The 13371-nt window shown below is 40.5% G+C and overlaps 1 protein-coding gene across 1 annotated transcript in view; it reads left to right on the plus strand.

Moving 5' to 3' along the window:
• Window positions 1-13371, plus strand: part of Spag17 (sperm associated antigen 17) — a 237961-nt gene that overhangs the window by 167252 nt on the left and 57338 nt on the right. The window contains exons 29-31 of the mRNA XM_021195509.1: window positions 5812-6023; window positions 9759-9903; window positions 11181-11335. Coding sequence (XP_021051168.1) covers window positions 5812-6023; window positions 9759-9903; window positions 11181-11335 — 512 coding nt within the window. The remainder of the gene's footprint in view (window positions 1-5811; window positions 6024-9758; window positions 9904-11180; window positions 11336-13371) is intronic.

Genomic DNA, 13371 nt, shown 5'->3' on the forward strand with positions numbered 1-13371 from the left:
ACAATATATGAAAGGATACTTTCACACACTCATGACAATACCAAATATTATTCTCTAAGTGTCAATCAGTTTGATTAGTGAACCTTGTTACTATTTGACTAATGGTGAGATTGAATAGTCGGGTGGTTATTGAGTTTGGTTCATAGTAACTTCCACAGCAATAATTATATTTTAGTTTTAATACTATCACTTCCACTGTAACAATTTTCTGAAATTTTTTGAATTGTTTTAATCCCCTTCTACAGTCATTTTCAAGTCTCTATAATGTTCCTAGTTTATTTTAACCACTGATTCTTAATTGCTGAAATATGATTTATAATCTTATGCATGATCAATAATTCAAACCTTCGCTTGAAAATAGCATGCATCACATAGTTATTCGATACAGTGTTCTCTTTTTATTTATTATATGAAGCTTGTTAGTTGTGTTTCCCAGATGTACCTGAGTTCAGCCACTTTTTCTGTAAAGGGCAAGATGGTAAATCTTTCAGACTTGGCAGGCCATGTGTTCTCTGTCCCTGTAACTCAGCAATTCTGCTGGAGCATGCAAGGACTTTTTGATAATTCATAATTCAATACGCCTCAAATATGCTGTGTCCCAATAAAAACTATTTATGAACATTAAAATTGGAATTTGATACTGTTTTCATGCATCATAAACTACTTTTAAATTCCTTTTAGCTGCGTAGAAATACGAGGTGTTGTTACTTCACAGATAACACAGGACAGGCTACAAACAGGCTACAAGTCTTCCTTCCAGATGGAACTCCCGGTCCTCAGCTTCCATCCTCACAGGCGAGCGGCGCCTGCTCAGCACTGTGTTTCTTGTACTCCTACTTGCTTTTTGTGTAAGATAAATTTGTTTCTTTAATGGTCCTGTCAAATTTTCCTTCAGATAGTTTGATGGTATAATTGTAAATACAGCTTTAGATTTATTCTTTGTGGTGAGTTTATCTTGTCATCATTTTACAGGGTTGTTTTTTATTTGAATTTTGAGACTTCTCTCCCCTAATGTTTCCTTGCTTAGACTGCTGTGTCTCTCCTACCCACGGCTCTAAGTAACCGCACGGGTATGACTTTTCCACTCTCACATTCCTCTGTAGCACATGTCTAGATGTGTCTCTTATATGCAGCATATAGGGAGATGTCGGCAAAGCTAAGTTTGAAAGGTCTTGCTTTTAGAGATTTTAATTCATTCATCGAAGAGCTGACATTTCCTGAAAATCTCCTTATATTGTGCTTATTCTCAAATGGCAATTTCACTTCACGTGAAATTCTAAGTCAATGCACATTGACACGGACCTCATGCTTTAAAGATAGCTGTTAGTCCAATTCCTGCTGCTTTAAATATCATCCGTCCTCAGATCATTCCCCATTTTTTATAATAGTTTCAATTCAATTAGACTTGGTTTCCTTATACAAATGGTAGTGCATTAGGCACTTTGATCTGTAGATAAGTGTATCTCACTGATACTGAAAATGTCTCAATAATTATCTCTTCAAATATTATTTCCATTAATTTCCCTTTACTCTATTTTTGTAATTCTCATAAAACAGAAGCCTTTGACCTCCTCCGTTTCCATTACTTCTGAATACTGAGGATTGCAACACCCAGTTTCAGTCTAAATAACTGGCTCAAGTCTATCTTTGAGCTCTCCTCTAAAGTACATTATATCTTCTATTAAAACCTCATATTAATTTGCTTAAATTTCAGTTGTTACATTTTTCCACATCTATTTCCCTTATGTTCAATCTCTCTTCTCTGTTTTTTTATTAAATTTTTTAAATTAAAATATAATTACATCACTTCCCCTTCTGATTCCTCCTTTCAACCCCTTGTTCCCCTACATTCCTCTCAAATTGATGGTGTCTAGCCCTTTGATTATTGTTGATACATTATATGTAAGTGCATAAATATGTACATGCACCTTGAGTGCATTTAATATGGCTAACATATGTATATGATATGTAGATGATATGTAGATGATTTCAGGACTGACCGGTTGTTATTGAACAGCCAGTGAGAGTCCTTGACCTCAGAGGAGACTGTTTTCACTCACACAGCAGTCAGCTGTTTTCTGTAGTTCTTTGTCTAGGGGGTTGGTGATCCACAATTCCCAGTTATTCTCTCTATTGCTAGTATCATTGTTCAACTCCTGTTCAGACAGCCATATGGATAAGGTATCTTAAGTGGGACACTTGTCTTTTCTAGGAGACAGAATCCAGACTTAGCAGACTTCTCTGTTTTCTGTCTCTTATAGGCTATCTCCTCCTCTACAATGATTTCTGTGTTGTAAGTGCATGAGTTGTGTTGTAGATGTATACATTGGGGCTAGATTCCCCACACCTAATAATCACTGTGTTGTGACCTGTTGTAGTTTTCTGTAATGGTCTCTTTGCTATAAAGAGAAGCTTCTTTGGCATCGGGCGAGAGCCACACTTATCTGTGGGTATAACAATAAGCTTTAGAATATAATTAGGAATTATGTTGCTCTAGTAACGTAGTGGTAGTAAGGTCTTTTCTAAGACTCATGACTTCACTAGTCCCTGATAACTGGCTATGTTTCTAGTATTAAGCATGATTTTCCTCCTATTGAGTGAGACTTAAGTTCAATGACACAGCCATTGGTTACCATCAAGATGTGAATGACACTATTGTACCTTTAGGTATTGCTAGTTATGTTGGTCATTGTTGTAGTTCATGGGCATTATAGATAGACAGGACTATTGACTGCTTCCCTCCCTTGGCAGGTTCTGTAATACTTTTTGGTGATATGAAAGCTAGATCACAGAAAGGAAGCTTCTGAGTTATATTCAACTCAAACCTTCCAAGTCCTGTATCTGAAGTGTACAGTGGCTTAAGAAATAGATAGGAACTTACCTGCATAAAATGTATAAGAAAATGGAAAGAGCTAGAAAATATTGAGTAAGGTGACCCAGAGATAGAAAAGCAAGCACCACGTGTTCTCTCTTCTATAGTCTCTAGCTCCAAGTCTTCATCTGTGAGTATTCATCCTGGTGTACCAGAAACCAGGAAAGTAAAAAGAAAGGAAGAAAGAAAGAAAGAAAGAAAGAAAGAAAGAAAGAAAGAAAGAAAGAAAGAAAGAAAGAAAAAGAAAAGAGAGAAAAGACCAGGGGAGAGGAGGAGAACTAGGGAGGACATAGCAGGATACAGTGGATGTAAAGAGGAAAATGAGAAAAACAAGGAGGAGGACCCATTGGTGAGTGGACAAGGAGGTCAATACAGAGGAAAGAGGAGAAAAATGGATAATAATATCAAGGATGCTTGATAAGGCCTCAAGGAATCATATTATTTTATACTTACCTCAAATCATATGATATATTTTTTAATAAAATTATGCCACTTGGGATGACAGTGCTACCAACAAGAGCAATGTATTATCTCACAAAAACCCGGGGCCAAGCATGAGAAACCTCCACTGGAGTTCCGGTCAGGATTGTCCAAGTAACTCCCCAAATAGTGCAGGGAAATAGTGCAGGCTATTGCTGTAGCCCCCTGTTGCTCCTCAAAGATTAGAGGTATCCTACCTCCTCTCTGCTCACACTTAAACTGGCCCCTTCACACCAGGAATCTCACCCTTCAGACTCTACGCCTGCTCAGTTGGTGCCTCCGACTCCCCCTTTGAAGTGCTTGTGCCTTGTTGCTTTTTGATTATTGCATGATCATTTTTATTTCTTGTTGCTTTAACTCTAAATGCTTTGGACCAATACGAATATAGATACATTTCTTTGAAAACAGTTCTGTTACAGGAAGGAAAATATCATGGATCTAATATTAACCCTAATATTAAATTATTATTCTGAGGGAGTTTCGGAATGTCACCTAAGCAATGGTCATTCTCACGTGAAGACTCACATGCTTGCTGCTTGTGATCACATACCACACACATTTTTTGCTTTCTCTGCTCAGCCCCAGATTGAACAGTGACTGCTTGCCCCGTCGTGCTGGGGTATAGAGCAACATAAAGCACGCATTTATTTTGTGATTACTTCACACTTTCTGAGAACAGCTCTTCATAGTCTCGGGCTTCTTGGGGTGTTTCCTATTTAACTCCTCGAACCATCTTGAGTGAGTTCTGATTTTTGTTCTTTCCTTAGTCCCATGCCACCCCAGTTTGTGAAGGCCCTCTCACAGGGCCAAGCTGTGTTCAGTTCAAGCTTTACTTCGTTGTGTCCCAGCCTCTACTTAGGCCTTGGCTAGTGCCGACTACATCGTTCAGTCATTCCTTCAGAGACACTTCCAACTAACAAAACTGTACTGGCATTTTTTGTTAGTTTCTGTGGAATTCTTGATGACGAGTTGGTGATGTTGCTGGAAATGGAACATGAACTATACCTATTCCTTATGTCTGATCACTGCCCTGTCTTCATCACTTTATCTATCTGTGCCCATAATAAAGGACAAAAGTAGTTACATAAGAGTTCAGAGCATGCACATGATCTTCTCAATGCTTTCTTCCACCTCTCGTCCTTTCACACCTATATTCTCCCATGTCCATTGGCACTGATATTATGCTTATCTGTTCTACTGCTGCCTGCAATCTCTGCTACACTAATATTTTCTAACTGTTGCTCATGCTTTCTTTATGACTAATTTCCTATATTCCTGCCAAAAGCACCCAACTTGTCTTTTGAGCACTTCACTGTTCCTCTTAAATGTTTCCTGTAGGAGATATTAAGATCTATAACAGGCCATAAAAATACATTTTACTGGACCCATGCCTCCCTTTCCAGTCTCTCCTCTCCATAAAAATGTATCCCCGGACTAAAAAAGTGTGCATTGGTGTCTGCACACACCATGCTGTGCCCCCCCCCCATATCCCTTGCTCTGATTCCGTTACCTTTCTAGGATCCTCATGTTGGCATGAATTTTCCACTCCTGGTGATGAGAAAACAAGAGAGAATAAGACAGGGGAAGAGAGGAAGAAAACACATTTGTTCCCTCATGTGGGGGATGTATACACATTGTGCATCTGGCACCACGCTCCTCTCTGATGCTCTTCTGGAAGTGCTAACAAGTCACTATCAAATCCTGAGGCAACTAAAGGGGAGAATTCACTGTGTGTCTCTTCTTCAGTTCTGCCCAGGTTTTGAGTCCCTGTGCATTGGATTGAGATTTGTAGTCTGACATATGAGCATTTTGTGCTCTGAATCTAGAGACACTTAACAATCCTTTACTTTCTGCTCATCACTGATTTCTGAGTTTACCTCATCAGTGAGGCCTGGTGACACATGTGTCCCCCAGATGCTGAGAAGGATGGAAAGGGAATACTCATCTGATGGATGTTGATGTGGAGTTCAGCTGTACAAAGTCACTTCTGCTGATGAGAAGCCAAGGATTTGCTTGGCTAGTTAGGGCCCTCAGACTCAGAATGGACTAAGTAGAGGAGATTAAATGTTCCAAAGTCTGTAGTGGATAGATTTCATATGCCAGAGAAGAGTGACATACCCAAAAGTAGAATATAGACCACACAAGATCTGGGATTCAGAGACAAATAAGGATTATTAAAACTGTTCAGAAATAAATACAATGGCTTCCGTTCACCAAACGGTGAGCTGCACATAGGGTGTTTGCCTGGAGGAAGGTAATGGCAATTCAGCTAAGGTTCAGTCCCCAAACTGACCTATTAGTAACTCGACTTTCCCTGTTAAGAAGTAATATAATTGGTGACTATTGCTTTGGCTTGTCTAAGTGTCTAAAGAGGTTCATACTGTGTTAGGACTTAATGAGCAGTCTATGAAAGTGTTCTAGTTACACTGCACTGTCTAATTGTCCTTGATCATCCACAGGAAAAGGTCACAAAAATCAAACAGTGGGAAATAAGAGTGAAACCCATGATATTATCCCAGAGGTGCCTCCACCAACTCCTGTGGAGTCCCACATTGGCACCTGGTTTACCACAACACCTGATGGAAGGAGGATTGGCACCAAAGGACTAGAGAAAATTGAGGACTTGAAACCATATTTGTTCTTCCAGGCTACAGATCCTGTCAATGGAACGGTACGACAAAGTGGTGCACATCACAAAAATACCTAAACCATGAGAGTCCTGAAACACATAGAAGGATGTGCACAAAATCATAACCTCCAAATCGTTGTTAGGCAGTAGGTGGGTGGGTTGGTGGGAAGGTAGGTAAGTAGGTGGGTGGGTTGGTGGGAAGGTAGGTAAGTAGGTGGGTGGGTGTGTGTGTAGGTGGATGGATGGATGGATGGATGGATGGATGGATGAGTAGACCCACCTAAAATCACTATGTGGTTTAGTAGTAAGCATATTATTTTCTGAAGTGTGTGTGCGTGTGTATTTTGTATGTGTGTATGTGAAATCATGTTAGAACAAAATACAAATTTTTGAAATGAGGATTATGAATTTTTGTTCTTTTTCTTTCATTTATTTAAGTGATTAATTTGTTGCTGTTGGTGGTGGTGGTGGTGATGGTAGTGGTGGTGGTGGTGGTGGTATTGTTGAGACAGTCTTGCTGCATAACCCAGGCTGGCTTGAACTCCTATATTAGTCTCTGTAGTGCACTGAAATGCTGACTAGCTCTTGAACTGTTTATACTACTTAAGCATAGCTGTGACTAATGTCACCTATCTCCTTGTGTTAAATATATTTGTATATCTGTTTTATCTCTGGGAATGAGAGGCTATATGTCCTTGTCCTGCTTCTTTATGGCCCTCTGTACTGAGTGGTCAAAATGGTTCATGATCTATGCTTTCAAAGAATCACACTCACATTAAATAACAAAAACTCACCATCAGTGAACATCTGTACAAGGGATTTTATTTGACCACAATAGAGAGTAGTAAACAACTGTTATTTTAAAAGTAGTGGTTCAGTTTATGACATGAAACCACTCCCCTGCCATGAGTCATGTACCTTCCACATGCCAGGCTTCCTCTGGGGAGTTTTGTCTACTTTAGTCCTCATAGAACTATAGATTATTTATTACATGATGACAAAACAGAGTCCAGCAAGTTGAGCACTCAAAAACTCACACTCAGAGGAAGTGTTTGGCACCAGATTTCCAATCTACTCTTAGTGACTGAGAGCTGGGCTCTTTCTAATATTTAGTTATCCCCCCAATATTGTATGTGGAACTCTGTGCACCCCCTAACCCCCCCCCCAAAATGAAGTCTTTTCTGGGTGACTTGTCTCTGCTTTACAAACACACACTGCTTGTAACAAACGTCTGCTTTCTCTTAGGAGATTCCATGATCTAACCTACACATCCTCAGCTATTTGCAGAATAACGTCACAATCTCTGACCTTGCTATTTGTCTTTTCTTTGTATGATTCAATGAGCCTGATCATTTTAGAAAAGCCAGCCTTTGTTAAGATTTTTTTTTTTGAGGTGTTTAGTTTGGTTGGGTTTTTTTATTTGAGATGCATCAAGTAACTGTAATTTAGCCCTGGGGTAAAATGTTTACCTTAATATGCAAATTAATATTTATTAGTTATAAATGTTAATTCCCATAATTGATCCTATTTTCACTATGTAGTTGTTGAACCAACAATTACAAACAGGATCAAGTTTACCTTATGCCCCGGATAAGTAAGAATATGAGCAGCTCCATTAATAAACACTGAGGACAGTTGTGGCCCAGGCACTTACCTCTACCATCTCTGTGTAATAGCTCACCCAACGCCTTAGTTTACAACGAACTGCAGTTTCTATCTTGTGAAGAAGAAAACTAAGCTAGGGAATTTGAGTACTTTGCCTAAGGTCACAATGTGAACAGAAGGGACATGCCAGACCCCACATACCTGGTTTCGTCGTAGTCTCACAGAACGGGGAGAGGTTGATCTTCAGGAGGCCTTTTATAAGGTCACCAATCTAATCCAAGGGGACTCTAACCTCATGACCTTGCCTCAAAGCCCCAATTCCTGTGCTACCACCTTAGGGGCTGGGATTTCATCATATTCATTTGGGGAGACACAGTGGGTTTATAACAGCTGATCAGACAAGGGTCTGGTTGTTCTTTCAGACTGAAGGGACTGCTGGGATTAGTTGATTGTTTCATGATTCCTACTCTGGTATGTGTATCCTAAACCTTCCAGTAGTGTTTGATTCCACTTAAGATAAAGTCTGAAGGCTCTGCTACTTAGTCTGTGGCTCCCAGACTCCCCTTATCTGCCCACGCCTCCCTGGAGTCTTTGTCTCTCCCTGTACTTTGCTCAAGCCACAACTGTTCTCTAGCACACCAGGCTCAAGCTCAGCACTGTTGCCTTAGGCAGAGAACTAAGCCAAGCAGAGCACTCACCATAGAACCCAGCAGCCCCGAAACTCTGTCCTACCAGGGACTTGTAACCTGTAGTAAAGACCTCCATCCCAGTTTACCATAGCACCCCAGCCCCCATCATAGTGCATACCCTGTGCTTAGCACTGTAAAGTCTTTTAGGATGACCTGGAATAACCCCGACAGGTGATGGGATGCTGACCTGTCTTTCCATCTGAGGCCATTCAGCCATTTCCATTCTGTGGTGGTTAAGCTTCATTGCCAACTAGACTTAAAATCACCAGAAAGGTGCACCACTAGGCATGTCTTGAGGGTAATGGAAGATTCACCCTAAGTGTGAGCCAGATGCCCAGACTGGTGTATGCAGAGGAAAGAGGAGCAAACAAACCTGATAAGTGTCAGCACTCACTCCTCTCTCTAGCCCTCCCCCTCTCTCCCTCTCCCTATCTCTCCCTCTCCCCCTCTCCCCCCATCTCCCCCCTCTCCCTATCTCCCCCTCTCCCCCTCTCTCTCCCTCCTCCCTCTCCCCCTCTCTCTCCCTCCTCCCTCTCCCTCCTCTCCCTCTCTCTCCCTCCTCCCTCTCCCTCCTCTCCCTCTCTCTCCCTCTCCCCCTCTCCCCCCGTCTCCCCCCTCTCCCTCCTTTCTGCTACAGACACAATATCATCAACGTGTGCTCCCACTGTCATTCCAGTCCTGCTATGATAGACTGTTTGCCATCAAATCATAGACTAAAATAAGCCCACCTCCCTTAAGTTGCTTCTTGTCAAACATGTGTTCACAGAGAAAAGAAAGTTCCCAATACTCCACCCGGACCCATACTCTCTTTCTATTGCATATAGGAAGATACTCCACTTGAACTTATGTGCAAACTAACATAATAGTCTTTCACCCACATTGACTTAACTTTAAAGAAAGACTAAAGACAAGAACTACTGTACAACTGGCATGGCAACCTCATCATGTAGGAGGCCTACTGACCACCCACACCCATAGCAACTTAATCCCTTAAATCCGTTCACAGTATGCACAACAGGCAACAGGTTATGTGTAGATGTGAATCACCTCAGCCCAAAAGAGCGGCAGCCTCTCTCTCCACAGGGTCCATTACTGTGTTGATGGCTACCTTGCAGTTCACCCTATCCTATGCAGAGCAGGATTCATAACACGAGGGCAACCTACATGAGCCATATCCTCTCAATAGTTTCTAAGGAAACAGATAATATGAACTGTAGGTCAGACTGGCCTCTATTGACTCTGAAATGTTCCATGACACTTAATATTTGAGCGACTTTGGCATTTTTTCTTAACCCTCATAAGCCTAAATTTAAATTCCCTCACTCATAAAATTTAGAAAGTCTAAATGTCCTCATCTACCTCAGGAGTCATTCAAAGCAGTAGATCAAGTAGAAAGGAAACCTTCACATTCACTAAGCTCAGAAGTAAGCTTGCTGGGGTCCAGCCACTCAGCCCAAGGTTGATGCTCTGCCTTCATGTTCAGGTCATGACTACTCGAGAAGACAAGGTGATCATTGTCGAGAAGAAGGATGGGACTCGGATTGTGGACCATGCTGATGGTACCAGAATCACAACCTTTTACCAAGTGTATGAAGATCATATTACTCCCCCAAATGATGAAGAAACAAGTGAGTTATATTTTTCAAGATGTTGACAACAGAATGTTACAGCATGAGTCAGATAGGAAGCTCACCATCAAAAGTATTCATAAAAATAAGTGAGCCAGCCAGGGAATACCCATGTGATATAAAGGGCCCTCCCTGTAACATGTATATCATATAAAGTGTTAACTTTAGGCTTTTATTATATAGATAGCCTTTCATCTTTGCATGATGAAATAGGCATACAGGTACAATTTTCAATGTGGCATATCACTGAAATATTGGGTAATATATAAGTGTTCAGTGGTAGAATGGAAAAATAAAATGTACTATAATACTAAAAGGGATACCACTTCGTGATGGTAAGAGACTGCATACATTCATACATATATACATGCATACATACATACACTGAATACAAACACACTCACTAAGTATACACTAAATGCAGTTACACATTTAATATAAAATAGGCACATATACTTAATATAAATAAACTGTATATAAACACATATAAACACAGATGCTATAAACATATGCACATGTGTGCACGCGCATACATACATACATACACACACACACACACACACACACACACTATTTCTGGAGACTTCAAGTTTGGTAACAGAGGCCTGTTATCTCAGTTTCCAGGAAGACCAAGAGGTCAAAACCAGTTTGTACTACATATTATACTACATATTGAAACACTCTCTCAAAAATAAAAAATGCTAGAGACCTCAATACAATGTTGAAAAATACAGGTATAAATGATAAATACAGTAATTATATAATTTGATGGATTAGTATATAATTTATGTTAATATAAAGTGTGTAAGCCTCATATGTTGTTTATTCTTAACACATATTTATATAGTTATAAAAATGAATTGCACAAGAAAATAAACCTAGGCATAGGCAAAATGCCCATTTTACTCTACCTGGAGACTTTCTACATACGCATATTTGGAAACAATGACCAAATAGGAACAAGTCTCAACTGTCACTGGGGAAATATTTAATGATTTTCAATTTTGAAAATTTGAAAAACATTTTCCACTTCTCAAAATGAAAAGAATGCTGACAGCATACTTAATAAGACAGGATGCTAAGTCACATCAGAGTGTAGAGTCTGGGGCTATTCTGAAGGATATTGACAAGGATTGCAGGCCACGCTTGAACCCTGTGCAATTCTTTGCAGCCAGGTCTTTTGCCATAAGGAATCCAGCTGGCCAAGAGATCATCTGAGGCTGGTTGCCCACTGTACACATCCTACCCGGTCTCCTTACCTTGTGTTTTACTTGTAGCTGAAGGTCCAAGGACTGTCACTAGACAGGTGAAGTGTATGCGGATAGAAAACTCACACTATGCCACTATCATCACCAACTGCGAGGACAGTAGCTGCTGTGCCACCTTTGGGGATGGGACATCTATTATTGCAAAGCCACAGGGGTCATACCAGGTGGGTCAGGTTCGTAAATGGGGACTGACGCATGTCAGTGCCCCGAGGATTACAAGTCACACTGTGCTGGGACAGTGGGAATTTCTGCAGTGACACCCTCTGATTTACCTTTATCTTCCTCTCTAATCTCATTCTTGACTGCAGCCCACCCCTAACACTCCAGTAGAACTCAGAACACAGCAGTCTGTGTGGTGCTGGGAGAGCAGTTTTCCCAGATGAAGCAAAGCTTCCTTCCTTCAAAAGTAAAGGAAGAACTTGGCAACATACTTCTCAATCTCCCTGGCCTTCCCATTACATACAACATGCTGCTGTCAGCCTACAGTCTCTTTAATCTTCAAAAGGTTTTCCCTGTCAGAGAAGGGACATGAGCTAAAATATCACACACCATGTTACAAGAGTCTGAGAACCAAGAACCAGAATGTGATAGATTCATCATTGTCACTGTGGCAATGGCTGAACTAGTTTATCCTTTTCATCTCCCTGGTCATTACCCTCTCTCTTTTCATCCAGTGAATACTGGTGTGGGTCAAAGTAAGGACTTAAAATGAGAGAAGAAAGAAAATGTAAGTGTGAGTGTTCGTTAGCAATGACACCTGTGGTGACTGTGTGCCTCCGTGCTTCCTGCCATGATGATAATAAACTGAATTTCCAAACTGTAAGCCAGCGCCAATTAAACATTTTCCTTTTAAAGAGTTGCCATGGTCATGGTGTCTTACCATAGCAATAAAACACTAAGGTAACACCCAAAGCAGAAGTGCCATCAATTAAAAAAAAAATTAGAAACAGACCTAATTCACTTCATATAGGTATAAAAACCCCATTTGGTAGTCACAGCTGGAGTCCAGGTCCTTGGAATGTACACTCTAGTGTGCGTTTTCATAAGATGGTCAGGGAATTCCTGATAAGGAGACTTGGTGAAAACAGTCTCTTTCCAGAGGATCAGGTGTCAGGTAGCTGTGTCTCTTGAAGATGACATCAAAGGTGGTATTGGCTAAAGAACAATCAGAAGGGTTGGTAGCCTGACCTTAAATAAGTTCCCGTCCACCCAGAAGCTGTCAGACTCCTAGGAACTGAGAAGGTACTTTGTCTGCCATACACAGTGAGGGCCTTCACCTTTCTCCCTTAAAAAGGACATAACGAGTGTACACAGGGCCTGTGTGATCCGGGAGAGCTGACAGAGGGAAATTTTTTTTTTTTCAGAATTTTATACATGTTATTTATTTACATTATTTCTGTCCTTTTCCCCTTCTAATTCTTACTGTGCTTCCCCTCTTGAATTTATAACCTCTCTTCTTTAATCATTATTGTTATAGACAGACTGATAGGATAGACAGACAGATAGATAGACGTATATGTAAATATAACCCGCTGAGTCCTTTTAGTGTTGCCTGTATGTATATGTATTTACAGCTAATCACTTGGGATTGGATAACCTACGGGGATTATCCTCGAAGTAGATTGACTCCCTCTTCCAGCAGTTGTTAATTGCCTGAAGATTCTCATCTAGAGGTGGGGCCATCTGAGACGTCTCCCATCTATGTTGATGTGTCAACTGGTGGTGTCACTGCCAGCAAATGGAGTCAGTTGCATGCCACAAACTGCTGCATCTTGAAACTCTTACACCAAGTTGAAAAAAGCTACACAGTGATACTTCCATCTGTGTGGAAAGTCTAGAATAGGAAAATTCACAGGAATAATGGATTAGTGGCCACCAAGGACTGGGAACAGGGATATACAGTGACTATATATGTATGGAAAATCTACAGAGATAATGGGTTAGTGGTCATCAGATTAGAATCGTGGGTGATACAGTGATGGCTAATGAGGCTGGAGTTTCTTTGTGGAGGCTATAATTAAATATTCTAAAATCATGTATAATGGCTACACAAGCTCTTGGATATATTAAACAATTACCAAATACTACACTTTTTTTTTTTTTTTTTTTTTGGTTTTTGATTTTTGATTTTTGATTTTTGGTTTTTGGTTTTTGGTTTTTGGTTTTTGGTTTTTGGTTTTTGAAGACAGGGTTTCTCTGT

This window comes from Mus pahari, chromosome 4 (genome assembly GCF_900095145.1).
Source record: "Mus pahari chromosome 4, PAHARI_EIJ_v1.1, whole genome shotgun sequence".
NCBI classification, from domain to species: Eukaryota; Metazoa; Chordata; class Mammalia; order Rodentia; family Muridae; genus Mus; species Mus pahari.